The sequence below is a fragment of the Rhinolophus hipposideros genome, assembly GCF_964194185.1.
Source record: "Rhinolophus hipposideros genome assembly, chromosome: 10".
In the NCBI taxonomy this organism is placed as follows: Eukaryota; Metazoa; Chordata; class Mammalia; order Chiroptera; family Rhinolophidae; genus Rhinolophus; species Rhinolophus hipposideros.
Genome location: NC_138056.1, coordinates 60,296,671 through 60,318,922, shown reverse-complemented (window position 1 = coordinate 60,318,922; position 22,252 = coordinate 60,296,671). Strand labels below are relative to the sequence as shown.

Genomic DNA, 22,252 nt, shown 5'->3' with positions numbered 1-22,252 from the left:
GAGTTAAAAAGTGAAATAAATGCTAACATTCCTTTAGAATACCAAAAAAAAACAAAACAAAAAAAACACCACCAACAAAAAAACAGGTACCTAAATATAAACAAATACAATTTGAATTAAAAAATTAAAACGAAGGATTTTTCCCCCCTGAAAGTTTGGGCCAAAAATGCGGGTGCCCATTATACATGGAAGCACATTATACACAGCAAAATGTGGTAATTTGAGGATAACCAGTGTGTCCCAGAATTTAAACTTCTTCCAGTGGTGATACTCCTTGGATTCTCTGTGTGTTCTTTTTCTGGCCTGTTAGGTATCACATGATTAATAAGAACAGGGTGATACTTATAAATAATATGCTTCCTTATTCCAGAAATATTTGAGGCAGTTTTCAGGATTTGATCACACACAAAACAGTAAAGTCATATATCAAAGAAAGGTGACAGAGTATTAGAAACAGAACATGGTGAAATGGGACTTAACATGGATTCATTCAAGTTCTGAACTAACTCAGTCATTAATCAGTTTATGAAATTAACTGAGATAAGTGCATTGCATTTGGTAAGGGTAGTATGATTTCATGAAATTTTAGTTTCAATGATATATTATGGCATGTGTTGAGAAATGTATTTTGTGTTTTTTTTTTAAAAAAGCTTGGAAGCCATGAGATTAGGCTATTAGTGGTTTACTTTTTCCAGTCACTTGTTAGTCGTCACAGTTGCAAAGTTCCTGATTTCACAAACCTTTATTGAATACTTATTTTGAATACAGATATTCTTCTATATGACTGATTTTTTTTCTCTTCCCTAACATTGACATGTTGCAGTGGAAGATAGGTAGACTGTGTCAATCCCACTTTCTTCTCACCCTTCACCTGGCCTCTGATACAAGTTTGAGAGGATTCCTATCACTTTTGGGAAGCCAGGTTGTAAAACGGAAATTTCTAAATAGAGTGACTTTGAGCTTCCCAATAGCCCCTGAGAATTACATCAGCTTCAACCCTTTGCCATCTGGGTTCTTTTTATGCAGAAGTTTCTTAAAAGCTTTGCATCCTCGTGGGGTGGAGTAGGGATGGGGATAGAGCAGGGGGAGGCTTTAGGGATCCGTTGTCCAAGGGAGGGATGAGTTGCTGAGGATGGGCTGGAGACCCGGAACCCTAGTCCACAAAAGGCTATTTCCGGCCTTCACTTCGTCACCAAGTCTCTTTAAGTAGAGTACTTTGGGGGAAACGACCTGTCCAAAAGAGCTAGGTGTGTGTCTGCGAGAGGTAGGCCGGGGCCACTCTCCACATCTTTGTCTTTCGGTACGGAGCAGGCAGGCCGGGCTGGGCTGCGGGAGACGCCTCCTAGCTCCCAGCCCGGCGCATCCTGACCGGCGGCAGCCGCCACCACAGGCTCGCCCTCAGACAAAGGGGCCCGCGCGGCGGTGCAGCCTCGCGCAGCCCCGTGCAGCCCGGGCCGCGGGGCCGGGGCCGCCGAGTGGGCAGCGCAGGGCCGGAGCCGCGGCGCCCGGAAGACCCGGCTCGGGGCGCAGACCCCGCCCGGGCTGGCTCGGCGCCGGCCTCCGCGCTTCCACGCAGTCTTTGACCCCCCCCGGTCCTCACCCGGCCCCCCCGCAGGCCGCACCACTGTAACCGCAGCCCGGGCCTCCGCCGCTCCTTCTCCGGCCGGCCGGCGGCGAGCGCAGCGCGGCGGGGCGGGCGGCATGGCTGTGTCCTGGAGGAGCTGGCTGGCCAACGAAGGGGTTAAACACCTCTGCCTGGTAGGATGGCGGGCGAGGCTCTCCCCGCGTTTTGTCTCTAGGGCAGTGGTTTTGATTCGTTCTCGGAGCGTGAGCGGGTGGGAAGCTGGCAGGGGAAGGTGTGCCTCTCATCAGAACAGGCTCAACTAATACAACTTTCCGCTGTTAATACCTGGCGACTGGAAGGGTCCCATCCTTCCTCCACAGGCGTGAGACCTTTCCGACCCACTGATGGGGGAGAGGAGGTGGAGGAAGTGAAAAAGGATCACTTTAGAGAACACGGCTTTTTCTTAACCCTTTAATCATCTTCCCTCCTTTGCTCTTTTCCCAGATTGCTTCTGTCTGAGGTTGCATTGTAACAACCCCGAACGCTGGGGACACGCTGATGTCACTAATTTCTTAGTCTCCTTTTGGGCTGCAAGCGATAGCTGCAGATCTTTCGGCAGACCTGTTTACAAACCCAAATGGTTACTCTCAGGTGCAAGGGCTGAGCGAGGTCAGATTCCTTTTCCTTTGAGTGGTTTTCAGCTTGCTGGTTAATTTGAGTGTGCTTTCCGTGATTATCAACTGAGGTTCCATTTCCAAGTAGTGTCCAAAGAATGTACTTGAGTTTCCCATTCATCAGGTAATGTTTCCTTTTAATTTTTATTTTCTCTCTCCCTTTGTATGGTTTAGCTTATCTGGCTCTCCCTGAATGTCCTGTTTTTCTGGAAAACCTTCCTGCTGTATAACCAAGGGCCAGAGTATCACTACCTCCACCAGATGCTGGGGGTAAGTGGGACCTGGGTGACCTGGTGGAATGGGTTGAACGTGGGCAGAAATTGCTACAACCCTTGGTCAATTCTTCCATTCATTAAAGAAACATTGCTTGTTCACTGTGGAAATATTTGTTATTTTCCAAAGTGCTCAAGTTTTTCTTGATTTGTCATTTATGTTTGTCTGGGTTAAAATCATCAGACTAAGAACCAAGATAATATCTGTCAGAGTGAAAGGGACGAAATTCCCCGAGGAGCCTAGTGGTGCCTGAGAAAAGTTGCGATTTCTTGTCAGCTGCAAAGTGCCCTGAAGGATCTGCTTCATCAGGAGGACCGACCAATGACAGGCTTTTAGTTTTCACTAATCACGACTTCAGCCTGCCTCTAAGCTTATCCAGAGGATTTCTGCACTGTTTCTTTTTATTGCCAGTTCTCACAAAGTATGTACCTAATACAGTATGAAGTCATGGACATTGAGAAGCAGTTAATTCTTAGTAGTTGTCCTAAATCTCTGCTTTCTATTGGAAACAACTATTTATTCAACTGTTTATTTATACTAATAATATACTACTACTAATAATATAATTTACAGATATTTTGTTCAAGCCAGAAAACGATTCTTCCTATTTTACACATGGGGAAATATAGGCTAAGGAAGTTGAATGACTTGCTCAAGTACCTCTGGATGGTCATTATCAGAGAGAGGATTTGAATGAAGTGCTGTCTGATCTTTGGCTTTCTTCTCATACTACACAGATTTTCTGAATTACTTCACTAGCCCATCTCAGATACTTATACCACTGGTTAGTATTATCACTCTTTATCAATGCTGCCCAATAGAAATATGAATCATAAATAATTTAAAATTTTCCAGTAGTACATTTAAAAAGTGAGAAGAAGCATTAACTTTAATCATGTAGTCTGTTTAAAATAATATATCCAAAATATTACAGTAGATTGAAGTATTCAACATGTGGTCAATATATTAAAATATTGAAATAATTTACATTTTTTTGCCTGTTAATTCTTTGAACTATACTATGTATTTTACACTGATGCCCATCACAGTTCTGTCACTAAATTTTCATCAGAAATATTTGACCTGTGTTTAATTTCATAAACTTTTACAGATGATATAGTGGATTCACATACCCAAGTTGTTCCAAACATATTCAAAGATTTTCCAACAATACAAGGGAATATCAGCGTTTAAATTTAAATTGATATAATTAATACACTTAAAAATTCAGTTCCTCGGTGGCCCTAGACACATTTTACATGCTTAGTGGCCATGTATAGCCAGTGGCCACCATTTGGGACAGTACAAGCGTAGACTGTGGGGGCAGATATTCCCACGTTCATGGCCATATGCACTTATCATTCTGCTGTAAAGTAAACAACTAGCCACTAATTAGTACAATAAGAAGACCTCAGGATATGGGTGGTCCTCTTGCTTCCCCTCTCCAAAATAGGAGTTGATATAGGAGGGGAAGCTATGGGCTCTAGCTACTGGTGTGTAACTATAAAAATATTTCTGACTTTCTCCCTAATCTGGTGGTGGGAGTCTTTGAGGATGAAGGTAAAAGTATTTCATTTTTAGAATTGGAATATCCATTTTTATTACTAGTCGGTTAGATGACTATTCCCAGATCAAAATTAAGGATTAAGAAATTGCATATGAACTGACAGGGAAAAGAAGATTTTAAGTGATGGACGATAAAATAATGTTGGGATTAATATGTCTTAGTAGGGGTTTTCTTCAAGATTAGTTTCTGGTCTCATCTAGACATGGAGGCAACATGATCACAGCTAGTTCATGCCTGATTTAGTGTGTGAATCAGACTGTGTACTTCCTAGGGGATGTGTAATTATGACATGCTGTGAATATTGGAATCCTAAAATTATCTAAGAAGGAAAAATAGGTTTTTTTGAGGGAAGCCAAAATAACACCCAAACCAACCAAACAATAACTTCTTCCACCTTCCCATAGCAACTTTTTAAAAAACGTTAAATGTATTGGGGTAACATTACTTTTTAAATAAAGGACTCCATTGATTACTTGAGATGAAATCTGTTTTTGATTTATTTCTTTTCAAGGAATGGAAAATGTAGTTGCTTGTACTGTAATAGAAAGTACTAATGTGACCAACTCTGAGAAATTTAGTTTCTTAAATTTTTTGAAGTGTTGGAGCAATTTAACTGAGAATACTTTCTATGGGAACCTTATTCCCCTATTTCTGAGTTGTATTTCTGAAATTTTAACAATTAAAGGATATAACTTAATTGGTAGAAACATTTTAATTTGAGAAGAGAATGTGTTTTATGGTACCAGATTCAGTGTGTTTTGGTTTTATATCTTTTCCCCCCAAAACTAACATTTGTGTATGGACTGTTCAGTTTTAACCTAGTTATTAAGATGCCATGATGAGAATATAAATATATATATATATATATATATATATATTTTTTTTTTTCCCCCTCACTATTTTTATTTTAGATATGCTGCATGGTCACAAAGATCTTTTTTAAAACTCTTACTGAGATACTTATGTTAATTGGAAGAATGTTGTGAGCATTAGGATTTTTTTCTGATTTCACAGTGATGATCTTACTTTGGTCAATCATTATCCTTCAAGTGACACAGAACCATTAACTAATTTACTGTCTCAAGAGTCCTAGGAGTTATATCATAATTAACACTTTTCAGAGACAGAAATCTGATGTCATGTGAGTTTCTTAAGATTGGCGATTGGAGTCTCTGGACAAATGAACCTAGTATTTTAAGTTGGTATTGGTTTTACAGCCAGCCCAGGCAGTTTAATTCTGCTGAGAAGGAATACATGTCTCCTGTCAATTTCAGAAAAGCCTTGATTATTAACTTTTTTCTTTCATTGCATAGAATATTGTGGTTTCAATTTAGGGGATATTTTTAGCTAAGTGTGTTTTTTGTCTGTTTTTTAGTGTTAACATTCTGCAATTTGAAAACAATTTACTTCTTTTTTTTGACAGGTGAAACGAGTTATATTACTTTGATGCAATCATTGTATTCTTAATCTACTTACAATAGACAGAGACTCATAGAATTTTAGATTTAGAGGAGAGCTTTGGTATCTTAGACTTCTTCCTCATTTCTCCAAATAGAAAAATGAGGTTGAAGTGATTTGCTCCCTGTCACCCACTGAATGAATTAGTTGCTTTGTCACCATTCTGGTCTATTGATCCGCTCAGTCCAATGTTTAGCCTATTAATAATGAACAGCTCTATGAACATATGCAAGAGCATATTAAACCCCATACTCTATAGACCACTAGATTTTCATCTTATGTGAAATGATATTTAAAGATGTTTAGCAATTTATAAGGAAAATTATTGATTTATCCCTACGGTAACATATATTTTCAGCATTCCAGTTGTTTTAGCCTTGTTTTAGACAAGTTGTTAAGGAATAATGAGACTGATTTTTATTTAAATAATTTCTGATTCCACAATATTTTAGTAGAATTTTAGCACTTAATGTTTAACCTGTTTGTTTTATACAGCTAAATGGCCACTGTATAATTCTTTTATTAATTTCATAGATTTTCATATGTACTTCCTTCATTCCATTATTAATATCAACATTAATAATATCAATAGCAGATTACATTCATTGAGGCCTGACTAAGTACCAGGCATTAATCAAGTGCTTTGAATGGATTAATTTATCTAATCTTTTTATCCATCCTATGGAATAGATAGTTTTAATTTTGTATCTAAGAAACAGAAAAGTTCTGTAACTTGCTAGTGAGTGACAGAGGTAGGACTCTAGCCGAAACATCCTGGTTCTAGAACTTGTATACTTAATCACTGTACTCGTCTGCCTCTGCACAACATTAATATTAGGCTAAACTGTACAGAATTGCCATTTTGATAGAAAAAAATAAACCAGTAACCATTTCATGAGGTTCAACTTAACAACCATTATTACTATTTATTAATCATGTACTATGTGCCAGATGCAGTTAGTTCTTTGCTCATTTAATTCAGTCCTTATAACAAGCCTGGAATATAGGAAGTATCACTTCTCATAGAATTGAGAAACTGAGGTTCTGAGTGATTAGGTCACTTTACTCAGGTCACACTGCTAACAACTGGAGAAGCCCAATTTGAGCTCACATTTTTCTGGTACCAAAGACCATGTTCTCAGTCACTTTATTCCATGAGGGAGACTATGAGACAGATAGGGCTAGAAACTGGAACTTTCTGCTTTAATGACTATATTCCCCTTCACCATTTTCTCCCATCCTCTAACCCTTTCCCCTCTAGCAACCATCCCTTTTGTCTCTGTTTCTATGAGTCTGCTTTTGTTGTGTTGTGTTTTGTTTTTTGTTATTGTTTTGTTTTTTTAGATTCTACATTTAAGTGAAACCATATGGTATTTGTCTTCCTCTGTCTGACTGATATCATTTAGCATAATAACCTCTATGTACATCCATGTTGTTTCAAATGGCAAGATTTTATTATTTTTTATAGCTGTGTAACAATACTCCATTATATATAATACATATTATATATACATATATATATATATATACATATATATATATATATAATATGTATTATATATATTCCTTTGACCTATATAGGTCATTTTTTTTATCCATTATATACATATCTTCTTTATCCATTAATCTTTCAGTAGACGTCTAGCTTGCTCCCATATCTTGGCTATTATCAATAACGCTGCAGTGAACACAGAAATGCATATATGTTTTTGAATTCTTGTTTTTGTTTTCTTCGGATAAATACTCAGAAGTGTAATTGCTGGGTCGAATGGTAGATCTATTTTTAATTTTTTGAGGAATCTCCAGATTGTTTTCCATAGTGGCTACACCACTTTGCAGTCCCACCAACAGTGCGCAAGGGTTCCCTTTTCTTATTCCTAAACCTGAGTCAGACTTGTATAGTTAGTAGGTATCATTTAGGATATCTACTGTATTAATGAACCTAATGATCATCCTAAATGATACCTATTGTATTGATTTACTTGGGCTTCCATAACAAAGTACTATAGACTGGATGGCTCAAAAGACAGAAATTTACTTTCTATATGTTATATGCTTTCTCCTGGGAAACACCTAATCTGAGGAAGAGGAGCCTGCAGAGCTGTGGAATGTTATAGGCACCTCGGGGATTGTTCTTATAAGTTCACTTATCTCATTTGATAGTTAAACTTGGTATAGTTAAATACATTCTATATGAACTCAGTGGAAAGCTCAATGTGGATAGTGGTAGGTCTTCTAACTCTAGTCAATGTTTCTAGTTCATCAGGCTAAGCATTGCATTGATCATAAAAGTGATTTGAAAAGTGCTTGTGTAATTCTAGGGAGGAAAATCAAACCACCCTAATTCCTTATTGAAAAGATCATGGGCTTTGAAGCTATATGGGAGCTTGAATCCTGGCACAGGCATTTATCTCCCTTTATGATTGTGACAAATTACTTTTCTGAGTGTAAGTTTAACTCATTTATAAAGTTGGCTTAAAACTTCCTCTTGGGTTAGTTGTGAAGATTACATGAAAAAATTCAGGTGAAAAGCTTAGCAAAAGATAAGCTATTGTAAATATTAACTAGTATTATTTGGTATTAATACTATTACTAGTACTAAATGATTTATATTTATAAGTAAAAAGTCTTAAAAGGAATTTAGAGAAATATGAAGATAAAAGGAACTTGCTGAGCATATAGCAGATGGCCTCAGGACAGAGGAACTTATTCTTTCTTTTCGTTGACCTTCAGCTGCCTCCCTGATCCTTCTGGACAAAGGAAGGCTATCTGCTGCTGTTTGTAATAGGTGCAAAATTTATGGCAACTTGGTTATGGTTGCTGGATGGAATTGCAGCTTGAGGTAGAATGCATTTCATTCACAAAAACACTTATTAATCTTTGAATCTTGGCGTCTTCAACAGATAAACAAGGGAACTAATGCCTACCTCACAAGGTTATTGTCAAACTTAAAGAAAATTAAAAGAAATAATAATAGTAATAGCTCGAGTCAGCATTCATTGAAATGTTGTCATGAACCATATATTGTATTAACTTCTTTATACATTCAATGTCAGAATCTTATCTAGTCTACAAGGTAGGTTCTATTACATAAGAGGAAGCTAAAGCACAGAAATTACAAATAACATGCCCATGAATTAAAGTTCTTAACATAAAGTCCGTTATATAATGAGTTCCAAAAAATGCCAGCTTTTCTGTTTACTTCCTTCTTCTCTCATCCTTTTTAGCCACGTACAACAATTCACTTTACTGTTCTGTATTCCAATAAAACATGATGAAACTATCCTCCTTATCTCAGAGTACTGTACTGAGGATTAGAGGACTCAATGGATTTGAACCACTTTGAAGACTTGAAAGTATCACAGATGTTCAAAAAAACAAAAAGTTATCACATACTGTTTCTGTCTCCCATTCACTCCTCCCAGATTTTAAAGCTCCATCCATGCAACAGAGTGACTACTTCCCTTCTTAGTATCCATGTCTTAATGCAACTTGATAAAATATGATAAAAGTCAAACAATGTGATAAAAAGTTACTCTTGTGAAATGTAGTTTCCATTGGGTTCTGGCAATGGGACTAAAGAAAAAAGTAGCTAGATTAAGGAGAAGATGAATGTTTTGTGAGCAATAGAATTTGTTTACATTTTAGAAACTGGAAAGTTGAATTTGATAACGACGCATATCTATAGATAAATGAATCCAATACATATTCTACAGGAGAAAATTGCATACTTAATGGGATTTGGGTATTGTTATAGGTCTCTAGATATATCAAGAATATTAGAGGTCTGAAATAGCTTAAGGCAAGAAGAGTTGAGTGATGTAGACACAATGAAAGCATTTTCTATATCTGAGATTTTGTTTTTGTTTTTAAAGTGGGTGCTTCAACACTAAGATCAATTAATGAAATTATCTATGGTGAAAGCCTTTCTGACTATATTCCGTTTTCCTATTGATACAATTATCAAATGGCTGATTTCTTTTTTTCTTGTAATCTTGGAAAGCTCAGGTCCTTAGGAAGGATTTTAAGTGGTAGTAATTCAAAGAAGTTTTTTCTTTTTTTCCCCTCATTCTATATTTTGGTTCTCTTTGTTAACTCCCTTTTCTCCAATATACTCTTTTATGTGCTTTCCAATTAGCATCTTATCCTGTGGGAACTCCCTGTCACCCCATCCCCTGGGGGAACATGGATTTTAAGGTGGTTGAGGGTGCCCTAAGAAGAGTCAGTTTTGGAACAAGAAACTAAGAAGCACCTATTGACAATACAAATGAGATAGGGTGATTAGAGTGCTTTTACCCCCTACTGATTTTCCTTGGCCAAATTCCTTTTGATAAGGTACTTTGGGCCTTTGAACTTTGTTAATTCTCTTGGTTTGAAAAGCATGGGCCCCAGAACACATTTGCAACTTGATTTGAGTCATGCAAACAAAGGTGAAGATACATTTCTTTCTCTCTCTCTCTCTCTTTCTCTCTCTCTCTCTCTCTCTCTCTCTCTCTGTCTTCTTCCTTCCTTCCTTCCTTCCTTCCTTCCTTCCTTCCTTCCTTCCTTCCTTCCTTCCTTCCTTCCTTCCTTCTTTCCTTCCTTCCTTCCTTCCTTTTTTTCACAGCTCAGAATATCTAGGGAGAAACCAAATGCCATCAGTGGTCTATACCAATGGATTCTAACTGGAAAACAATGACTGATATTAAACCACAAGAATGTAGATATTCAATATGAAAGACCTCCCACTTGAGAAATGACGTTTACTATTTGGCATTGTCTGTATTAAATTTGTTATCTATCCTGTTTTTTTGGGGGGGATTGGGCCATGGCTTGGACTATGTAGAACCCATCATTGAACTTCTCAGCTATTTCGATCTTATACATTTCTTTTAAAAACAAAAGAGAGTGAAAGAATGATTCATATGAAAATTTTGGAATAGTTTAGTTTCCTAGATCATAATTAATCTCGAAGGTTTCTTTAATTTTGGTTTGCCTGAAGAAAACTAGTCTTAGACTTGTACTACTGGTTTTAAAGCTTGAATGTGTCAGACTTAAAGGAAAAAATGCATTTTGTTTAATCTGCATATTTAGCTATATCAAATTTAATTTTTTAAAATCTTGAATGACATTGATTCTAATTCTTGTTGAAATCAAGTGTTTGCTACTGCCTTGGAGGATGGAGCAATTAATTTAAATTTCAAATATCCTAATTCCTGTGAAAATTTCAACTTATTGATGGCAACATCATAATGTAGTGAAAAGAAGATGGATTTTTGTGGACAAATTGACTTAAGTTGAAATCTTGACTATACCTCTTAACAACTATGTTTTAAAATAATTATTGAACATTTGAAAGCCTTAGTTTCCTCAATTTTAAGTTGAGAATTATATCATTCAATTGAACTACATGAAAATGCCAATATTGAAAGATTTTGACTTACAAAAATGGCAGTTTTGCATAGTTTCACCTAATTTGTCTCTTCTAGGATTGTTTTAGAACAGAATTAAGATAAGGAAAAAATGAGTGTGAGCACCTCAAAAAGGGTTACTTTCCTTTTTTCTAATAGAGAGATGTAGACAAATTTATGACAATCTAGACTCATTTCAGGAAATACTGTTGAAGTTAAGAATGTTTTGATGTTGAAATCTATTTGTAAATGTTTGCTAATGACTGAAAGTTTCTAATAACTAAGAGAAGTTTATTCCTAATTTTGTGCAATGTATACATTTGGAAGAATTTAAAAAGATATTTTGCAAATGACACTATACTTTTCCAAATTATAATTAAAAAGAAAATTGTTGTCACAATTAATTGCGTTTCAATTGGCATTGATTTTCAAAGTTTAGCTCCAAATTTCTTGGCCTTTTTAAACTTTCTGTTTAGCAAACTAAAGATTGAGGTCACATGAATAAGACTAATTTTATAGAACATTAGCAGTGAATTCTTTCTGTAAAAAGAAAAGATTTAAAAACTATGTTTTTGATGTCAGGTACAGAGTATTTAAACATATTGCCTTAGTTCATTGCACATTATCTTCACAGGTCTGTGCAATGCCCGTTTGTTCTCTTTTTCATTCGTTTATCAATTCATTATTTATCACCCCTTATTATCCAATTCCTTTTTCCTTCCTACATTAGCAACCTTTCTAACAACGTGCTGACATGTATCCTTCTGGTGGTGTTTTATGTGCTTCTTTCAATTCACAAAAATGGTATTGTACATAGGACTCGTTCTGTTTCTTGCTTTTTTCTGGTATTATGATTTCTAAGTTCATCCATGTGACTGTGTTTCTTTGGTACTTTGCTTCTTACTGCTGAATCGTATCCCATAGTTTGTATCTGTCACATTTTGCTTCTCTAGTCTCCCAGAATGGACATTACCTGTAATTTCCTGCTACTTTAAATAGCATCATGATGAGCATAAAATATACTGTTATAGTGTAAATATTATAAGGTATTTGCTCATTTTATAATGTAAAGACTTTGCTTACTAGGTTTTCTTTAAATGGAGGACAGCTAATATGTTCATATTGTAGCAATATATAGCATTTTTGTATTTACTTGTTATACCAGTTTCAGATTAAGATGAAGGTGAAGATGTTATCACGCATGGAACAATTCTGAAGAAAATTAAGACGTTTGGTTGTAATAACTAGCATTCAGTGAAAAATATACAGGATATTGGGTGACTGAAGGGATGAATGCAGTGGGTAGTTTTTTAAATATTTTTTGTCAATTACTGTTGACATAAAATATTACTTTAGTTTCAGTTGTATATCATAGTATTTAGACATTTGTATGTCATCCTGATAAGTCTAGTACCCATCTGACACCATATATAAATAATTATTATAGTATTATTGAATATATTCCCTATGCTATACTTTACATCCCCATGACTATTTTGTAACTGCCAATTTGAACTTCTTAATCCCTCCCCCCTTTTAGATGAATTTTTCAAATTCAGGATAATTTGGCAACCATCAGTTTGTTCTCTATATCTATGAGTTTGTTTCTCTTTTGTTTATTTCTTTATTTTTTTTTAGATTCCACATATAAGTGAAATTATATGGTATTGTTTTTCCCTGACTTATTTAACTTAGCATCATACCATACTTGGAAAACTATAAGGCACTGAATTTCCATACTTGGAAACTATAAGACACTGAAGAAAGAAATAGAAGATAATACAAATAAATGGAAGGATATACCATACTCATGGATAGGAAGAATTAACATCATTAAAATATCTGTACTAACGAAAGGAATCTACAAATTTAGTGCAATCACTACCAAAGTACCAATGTAGTGGTTATGTTATGTATTGATTTCTGTATTTACATGGCTTTTTCTTATATATTGCTTACAATATTAACCATTTAAACAAAAATAGCCATATAAATGGTTACAGTAAAGACAACAACAATAAGAAATATAACTTCAAACTTGGAAATACTAAGAAATGAAATAAATATAGGAGAGAACATTAAAAGGAGAGAACATTAAATGGTTACAGTAAAGACAACAACAATAAGAAATATAACATCAAACTTGGAAATACTAAGAAATGAAATAAATATAGGAGAGAACATTAAAAGGATAGGTACAATGGAATATATTATTTTTTTAAAAAGATAGAAGTGTGACAGCAACAATTCACCCTAACTTGTACAGTACAAAGTGTAAGAGACAGCCTGTAGCAACCCAAAAGACTAAGCAAGGTTGGGAGGGTTGTGAGATGGTACGTGAGTGAAACATTTTTTGTTTTTGTTTGATTTTTTATTTTTGCACATGGCAGAATATTAGGGTTTTCTTTATTAACATTTTAAAATATGTTGAAAAGTTCTTTTGTTTTTGTTTTTTTCAGACTCTGTTTGCTAAATGTATTATTAGTACATAAGCTAATTATGCTGTAAGAAAATGGTATGGCACCTTTCATAAAGAAACCATAGGTTGAATGATGTTTAATGTTTGACCCCGTTTAAGTTCCACCAGTGATAAAGAATCAACAACTTTGTTTCTTATGCCCTCCCATTACCCCATTATAACTTCTCCTCTCCCCTGTTGATTTCCTTTCCTATCCCATCCTGTCTTATCCTTTTGATAACTATGTTTTACATGAATATCTTCTCATTTATCAAAGGCAAGATGAAAAGGGTTCAGTAGCTTAATGTTGTTCCTATGAAAGCTTCCACCTTAAGCTGTGGATGTATTTTTCAAGATAATTTTAAAAAGTTTATCATGTATTTTCCAGCATAAAAAAATACATATAATTAATGGGGCAATATGGAAAATGCACAAAAGTAGAAACAAAAGGAAAATTGCCACTCATATTTTCATTCTTTAAAGGTAATATTACTCATCAAGTTGTACTTTTAAGATTTTCTGCATTTTATTTTCTTTGGAAAATAATTTTTCTTATGACTTTCATATTTGTTAAATAACTTTCACATTTATTATAGAAAATGCCAAAAAAAAGGTCATTTATGTCTCAGCACCCACTTATAACCCCTGTTAACATTTTGGTTCATTTCCTAAATTTAAGTTTTTTTTTAAATAACAATATGATTATAAATAGTTTTGTATTTTTTTCTAAAATATAGCATTAACTGTTACATTAGATTTGTACCAATTATCACAAATTCATTGTTAAGCATACATTATTTATTTTTAATATTTCACTGAACAAATAAAAACACACCAACTTAAACATTCCCATATTTTTGGACATCTAATTGGCTTCTGTTACTTCACTTACCTTGAAAATGCTGTGAAAAACATCATTGTGCAGAATACCCCCTCTGTTTTTACAATTGTGTCATCTGGACATGCTATTAGAATTTCAAAGTATATTAACCCATTTTATTTCATTTAGTGTACATTTTTATTGTTATTTATCCATTTAGTTCTTGGTATTGAATTGTTAAAATGTTACATTTCAAGAATCATGCTTATTTATACTGAATACTTATGATATAATAGAAAAAAGTAGAAAGTTCCTTTTATATTTAAGAGGCAACCATCTATGTCTATATAATCTATGTCAGTGTCTACATCTATATCTATGCCTGTATATATAGATACACATGTACACGCATGAATAGTATTAATTAAATAATATATCATACATATTATTTTATTTTCATTATATGAGCTGTAATCAAACAATGCAGTAAATGTTTAAATAAAAGAAAATTTTTATAGTAAAAGACACTGCCATTAATCCCCCTCAAAATACTTCCACTTGCTTCGAACATACTTTGCCATTGTTCTTGCCACTTTCTGAAGCAGTTCTGGAAGTCCTCTTTTGTGAGTGTCTTTAAGTTGTGCTGTTGTGGCTGCCTCAATATCGTGAATCATTTTGACTTGGGGCAAGAGCCAGAAATCGTACAGTGTGAGATCCATTGCGTAAGGTGGATGATGATACACCATAATGTTTTTCTTTGACAGAAATTGCTGTATACCAGAAGCGATGTGTGACATGGAACATTGTCATGATGGAGGATGATTTACAGCACATTTTAAAACACACCTTCTCTCAACTGTAGCTCAAACCTGGCTGACTACACTGGACAAACTGAAACTTGGCACTCGGCAGCAGCATTCACTGTATTTTGCGATCACAATGGAAAGACTATATGTCACACATCACTTCTGGTACGGCGATTTCTGTCAAATAAAAACATTACAGTGTGTCCTCATCCATCTTATTCACTGGGTCTGACACTGTGTGACTTCTGGCTCTTCCCCAAAGTCAAAATGACAATGAAAGGAAAACATTTTGAATTGATTCAGGACATTGAGGCAGCCACGACAGCACAACTAAAGACACTCACAAAAGGGAACTTCCAGAACTGCTTCAGAAAGTGGCAAGAACGATGGGATAAGTGTGTTTGAAGTGATGAGGAGTATTTTGAGGGAGATTGATGGCAATGTGTCTTTTACTGGAATAAATTTATTTTAATTTAAACATTTACCATATTTTTTTATCACACCTCATACAAGTTTAACTTATTTTTAATGTCTACATAGTATCCCATAATGTGTACCATGATTTGTTTTACATTTCTGTACTGTTGGCCATTTTGGTCCTATTCTTTTTTGTTTTTGTGTCACAGATCATACTGCAGGGCGTATCCTTGTAGAAATTTATAAGTACACTTGGATAAGTATTTCTCTACGTTCTATTTTTTAAAGAAAGGTCACAATGCAATATTTTGGTCTTATTTAATGTTAATTTTTTATGAAAAAAAATAAATTCGATTTACATTTTCTGTAAGATATCATTTTACATTTGATTTACTGTATTGTTCTTCCAGCAGATGGACAAGTGTGGCCAACTGTATGTTGACCAATTAAACTCTGTAAAGAGTTTGTCAGAAGAGTCTAATACTTAAATACAGTACCCACCATCTGTGGTTTTACATTCCACAGTTTCAGTTACTTGTGGTCAATCAAGGTCTAAAAATATTAAATGGAAAATTCCAGAAATAAACAATTCATAAGTTTTAAATTTTATGTTGTTCTGAATAGCATGATGACATTTATGTCCTGTTTTGCCCTGCTTTATCTACGCTCCCCACCCATTAGGTACTTTGTAGCCCTCTAGGTTGTCAGATCAGTTGACTGTCATATTATCAGAGTGCTTGTGTTCAAGTAACTCTTATTTTACTTAATAATGCCACATTCACATAACTTTTATTACAGTATATTGTTATAATTGTTCAATTTTATTATTAGCTATTGTTGTTAATCTCTTCCTATGCCTACTTTACAAATTAAACTTTATCATAGGTATGTACATTAAGTTGTTCCTTGTCTCCATGGGAGTGTGGTTCTGGGACCACTGAGGATATTAAAATCTACAGATGCTCAAGTCCTTTAGCTTTTCATATCTGCAGATGCAGAACCCGCAGATACAGAGGGCCAACTGTACAGGATAAAACATGGTATACATAGGATTCCGTGCTAGCTGCTGTTTCAGGCATACATTGGGGGTCTTGGAACATATCTCCCATAGATAATGGGGAACTACTGTATGTGTGCATCAGGAAGTTTAGGGAGTCTGTACCACATGACCCGATCATTCAGTCCATCTTTACTGAATACCTACTTTGTTAGGCATTTTAATATATCAAGAGTTCTTTCTCTTAGAATCAATAGGTTCTTGGAGACAGTATTTTTTTTTTTCCAAAAGAAAAAAGTCAATTTGATTTAAAGTTGAAAGTTATGGAAGTTATGGTTAAAAGACATGCTGAGTTAGCGGAGATTGCTAGTAATTTGATGACAAAGATAGAATTTAAGGCTAATTTTATAGATTCAAATAAGAAGCATTATTATCAAATAAGACTGAGTTCAGGAGGAGTCAAGTAGATATGTTTAAGTAGGGTATGCTTGACAGACATGAGAGAAAAATTTTAATATTGAATATCTATATTCACTATATGAGTTTTAATATATGTCATCATGGATAGTGTGATTAAAATTCTAGCCAAGCGAGGGTACCATTGGTATGAATATTTTTTCCTTTCAAAATATTCCATGTGGTCAGGCCACGAGTATATTTGTTTTGTCCTCTACTTTTTAGCAGGAATATTGAGAAGTTAATAATAGTCTAAAGATGAGGAAGAATGATGCAATGTTCTGGAATGATTGTTTCTGATGAAGAGCAGCTGAGAGGTGACTAAATGCTCAGTGATTGTGATCAGATGTGCTGGGCCTATGATGTAGAGACACAAGGCCTGTCTCAGTTTTCTTGATAACTGTGCTCTGCAAACTCTAGTCCACTCCTTGGTGCCTTTCCCTGGGCATGGATCACTTCTGTAGGAGAAGGGAATGTCACAGTGACATGAAATCAAATGCTCTATAACTCATCAGACCCTTGTTGTTGTGCCTTAGAAAGGAGCAAAGCATGAGGGATGGGCATGAATATCCACAGGAATTTCCCAGGTAAATGAAAAAAAAATCCATTTTAATGTTTGACAGCTAGAGAGGTCAAAGATTTTTCACTTGATACGTTGTTTACTTTTTATAATAGTTCTCTGAGGAAAGTGGCAGAAGTTCTTCTTATTTTTTTGTTAAATTTCTCAGTACTAGGTTTGAAAGACCAGTGACCTTGGTAGAGGTCACAGTGTTAAATGTGATAAAAATGTCATGCCTTTTCATCTGGTTACCTGTTCACTAGACAGCATTTCCTTTAGAAACCCATAAATGTGTTCATATGCATTCTGAATCCCATTTATGTTGAACTTTCACTTTTCCTAACAGGCACATAGTCTGGAAGTGAATCTTTTCTGCTCTCTGGGCTTTTGGCACAGGAAAGACAAGGTAGACAAATTCAGGACTGAAATATCATCTTACAATCTTGCTTTCTTCTTCTTTCTCTGTAATAGATACATTTTCTTCTGGTCCATTATCAACTTCTAAAGGAAGACCACATTTCTATTGAAATTGGAAGAAAGTTCATTTCTAGAAAGGATATGATGACATAGAAAGGGAAAGATTTGAGTTGAGAATAAGGAAATACGGATATAAAGTCAGGATGAATGAACACTATACTTTTGGAGATCCCTTTAGTTATATGGAATTTTTTTCCCCTAAGCTTCTTTCTTTAGAATGGATAGCTTCTTTTGGAGACAGTGTTAAAAAAAATTTGAAACAAAGTTTATAGATGGGAAAAGAGGTCAACATGAGTCAAAAATTTTATCATAGTTAAAAGTCTCCAGGGCAGTTAGTTGACAGAAACCAGCTAGGATCATTTGGAATGAATTATAGTTTATTATGTCATGAAGGGACATTCACGAGCTTTTGTATATACCCCAAGAGCACTGAATTGCTTATTTATTTAGGGATTTTTTAAAAAAGAAATAATTACTTCAGTTATTATAAACTGCTTTCTGGTTACTCATGACATGTTATTCATTATTACTTTTATATGAAACCTTATCAAAATAGTTAGATAATCCCCTTTTGAATTTTCCCTTCATTGAAATGTCATTTTTTAAATTCTTAAGTGCAATCTTGCTCCCATGGAATATCCATCATATTCTACATTATAATACTATACATTTATATATTATACAAAATTATGTTATATTCTGTATATAATGTTATATTAATGTTACAAACTAAACATTTACATTGGATCACAGGTTTGATTTATGGGTGTATAGGAAAATAAATTGTTCTAATTTTCTGCCATTGACCCTTTTGGTTACTGTTAAGACAATAAAAAATGCCTACCATTGCCATTGGGAAATTATGTAGACTACTTTAGGGGGTTGCCTCTTTTTGTTCATGTATCTGTCTCATGACTACTTTCTTTGTCTTTCATTGCTAAAAGTGTATTTTCCTCAAGGTGTATTTTTTTGAAATAATATTCTATATTAATGACCAAGCATTTTTGAGATCCCCAAAGATAAGAGGCAGTTTGTGCTTTGTCAGTTTCCATTGCTGCCATGTGCTAGCTTTGTGGGGGGGGGGGGAGGAGATAAATAGGAAAGCCATTACAATGTAATGGGTTAAATGCTCAAACGGAGGTATGATGAAAGGCAGAAAGGAAGCATTGAGAAAGATGCTCCGAATTTTTCAGAATATTTGAAAAAGGGAAATTTGGAGGTATAAATAAGGGTATGGGGATGGATGTCAGCCTCAGCACAGCCTGAGAAAATGTCTCTTAGGCTAAGAGTTGAAGAATAAAAAGAGTTTATCTGGTAGTTAGCATGGATATTAGAAGAAGTGGAATGCCATCACAAATAGAAGGAATGACAGTAGCATGGGCTATGGGTAAGTATGCCATAGAAACTTGGAGTAGCTAATCTGGGTAAATCATCCAGGAGCTGAAGTGAGCCATATAACATGAAAGTATAGCTGAGTGGCCTAATGATATTATCAGTATGGCTTATTCAGAAACTTCTAATATTGAATCAAAAAGAAGGTTAGACTAAGTGAGTTATACAGTCTCACGAAAGAGCTTCAGTGGCCTTGATGGTTTTCCTCAAATTGTGTGTTGCTGAGTTCCATAGAATGAATCCCAGTCTCTAGAATGGTGGGTGTTGGACAAGTGATGGCAGAGTTGCTATCCTGGGCAATATAGTATGATGGAAAGAGTTGGTCCTGAGTTCTCATCCTAGATATGAACTAATAGATCTTTAGGTAGTAATCACTTTTGGTTTTGATTCTTTTTTCCTTAATTTCCAAACTGAGGGCACTGAAGGATCCTCATAGGCTCATTCATTCATTCATCTACCCTGTATTTATTGAACACCTAGTTACCCAGAACTTGCTTTGAATCTTTTAGATAGAGTTGAGTGGAATAAAGCTCAGCTCCCATAGCTATAACTATGACATCACCCTATAGAACTGAGGATGGAAAAACAGTCCTGGAAAGAGTGATTTGCAGGAAGCCATGCCATAAGAGGATTTCAATTTTGAAACTAGGTCTGATTTGTGGATGACCAGGGACAAGGATGATCATTGCTTCTGTTGATTTCTTAGTATATGCCAGGCACTGTACTAAGTACTACCCTGTTTCCCCAAAATAAGACCTAGCCAGACAATCAGCTCTAATGCGTGTTTTGGAGCAAAAATTAATATAAGACCCGGTCTTATGTAAGACCCAGTATTATATTTATTATATTATATTGTAGAATATTATATTATAACCTGTTTTATAGTGCAACATGCTAATCTAATGCAATAACCCTTTGGGGTAGATGTATTATCACTTTTTTTCTTTTTTTTTTCATTTTACGTGAGGAAAATGACAGTGAGGGTAAGAAAATTACCTAAGGCCACACAACTAGTAAAGGTGCTTCAAATTAATGGTTGACTTCAAAGTGTATTCTAAAACAGTGATTGCCAAACCTGGTTGTACTTCTGGAGGGCCCCACTCTAGATCTCAGGAATTAGAATTTCAGGAAGTACAGCAGATATATATTTATTTTTATATAATCCATCAAGTGATTTCAGTATGCAGTCAGATTAGGGAAATCTTATGTGAAGATATACACAAAATGACAGGAAAACCTACTGGTTGGATGAAAGTATAAGCAACTGAAAGTAAGGAAAAGTATGATTTGAAAAGAGCACTAGACAAGGTGTCTGAATTTGCATCTCTGTTCACAGGAGTGAAGTGTTGGAAGGGAAATGACAGAACAAGGAGGGAGCCCTGGGTCTAGTTCTTGCTTCTTTACAAATTAGTGGTGTAAGTGAGGGCAAAAGATGTTGGACTAATGACTTACAAGACCTTATGAAAGAGCCACATTTCTTGATTATAAAACATGTAAGAATTAGGTGTTGTATAGGCTTCATTTGGTTTAATTAAAACTATTTCCTTGGGGAAAGAAGTCTAAAAAATTGATCTTAATGAGTGCAAATTTATGTAATTTTAGACAAACACAAAATACTAAATCAGAATATAAAAAAAAAAATCTTTTATAAACTTCTAATTTTTATTTTTCCCCAGAAGTGACTAATTGTTGACACACCAAGAGGTTGCTAGAAAAATGACCAATTATTATAGCTTACTATTAATACTTCTCTGGCCTTTTCAAATACCTTTGAACAATAGTTTTATATAGATATTTACATGTAAAATGTCATATTATATTTCTCTAAAATTTTTGAGAAAATTCCCAATTGAATAAAAAATGTTTATTTGTAAGTTAGTTTACCATACGTGATAGTTCTCAAGTCCTCTCTAGAGTAAACTATTTCAACAGAATTTTGTTTTACATTTTAATAGCTTTGTCAAGAACTTGGATGAAGATGTAGAAAACGTGAATGTAAAATTTTCAGCTAAAGCAAATTAAGAAGGAAAATTTCAGAATATAGGATTCACACCCAATATAATGGGCTAAAGCCAATAAATTCTTGCATTTATATACCTGCTCTCTCACACCTCCACTTTTTTTCTTTTATAGGATAGAGGGGGTCCTTATTTAATAGCAATTCATGTGAGAAAATCTATATGTCATAAACTCGAAATGAGCTGTTATGTAACAGTTGTCCTGCAATGTAATACAGACAGAATTAGCAGATCATGTCTGAGTGAGAGAAATGATGATATTTAGTCCTGCACTGTATGATTAGTTTATGCCGAGCATGTGGTGAATTCTGGTGAATTGGTAAAGGTCACAAAGATGATAAGGGAGTCTTAAAATTATATCAAGAGTTTTATGGGCAACTAATTGTGTTTAGCATGAAGGAAACAAGATTGGGCTAGAAAATGATCCCGCTTTCATTTTCAGTGTTTGAATGTCTATCTTAGGAATATCTAGAGTAGCTTGTAGGTGGAAGTTATAGAGCGAGATTTCATCTAAGCGTAAGAAAACAAAATAGAAGCTTTTGACAGTGGAACAAGTTGCTGTCTCTTGAGAAAATTCAACCTTTAGTCAGGGTTGTCATAGACATGGGTATGACAGCTGGGTGGGTGGTGGTATGTGGGTTAGGCTGTTTTAGTTCTCCAGTTTTTAGAAGTATTGTTTTAGTGAATTATTTAGCAAAATAAATTTACTGATAAGTATTTAGTCAAAACTGAATTCCTTTTTTTATGTAAGACTCAGATATAATTACCATAAAATGCAGTCCTTGTCTTAAACAAAATTTTGTATAATGTAATTGCCAGAATTATTTCTTTCCAATTTATTCTCCACACTATATACAGAGGAATCATTACCAAATACTAATCTCTTCATTCCACCTCGCTGAAAATACAATCACTCTGCACTGATT

The 22,252-nt window shown here is 34.9% G+C and overlaps 1 protein-coding gene across 6 annotated transcripts in view; it reads left to right on the top strand.

Moving 5' to 3' along the window:
• Positions 1-1,064: 1,064 nt before the first annotated feature.
• Positions 1,065-22,252, top strand: part of NOX4 (NADPH oxidase 4) — a 160,200-nt gene continuing 139,012 nt past the window's right edge. Inside the window, exons 1-2 of one of the 6 annotated variants that reach the window (XM_081064752.1) lie at positions 1,065-1,247; positions 2,413-2,508. In XM_081064752.1, the coding sequence (XP_080920878.1) occupies positions 2,500-2,508 (9 nt within the window). In that variant the 5' untranslated portion in view covers positions 1,065-1,247; positions 2,413-2,499. Of the gene's footprint in view, positions 1,248-1,645; positions 1,759-1,870; positions 2,234-2,280; positions 2,363-2,411; positions 2,509-22,252 lie in introns of those variants that run through there. The other 5 variants (XM_081064749.1, XM_081064750.1, XM_081064751.1 and 2 more) reach the window with 5 other exon arrangements.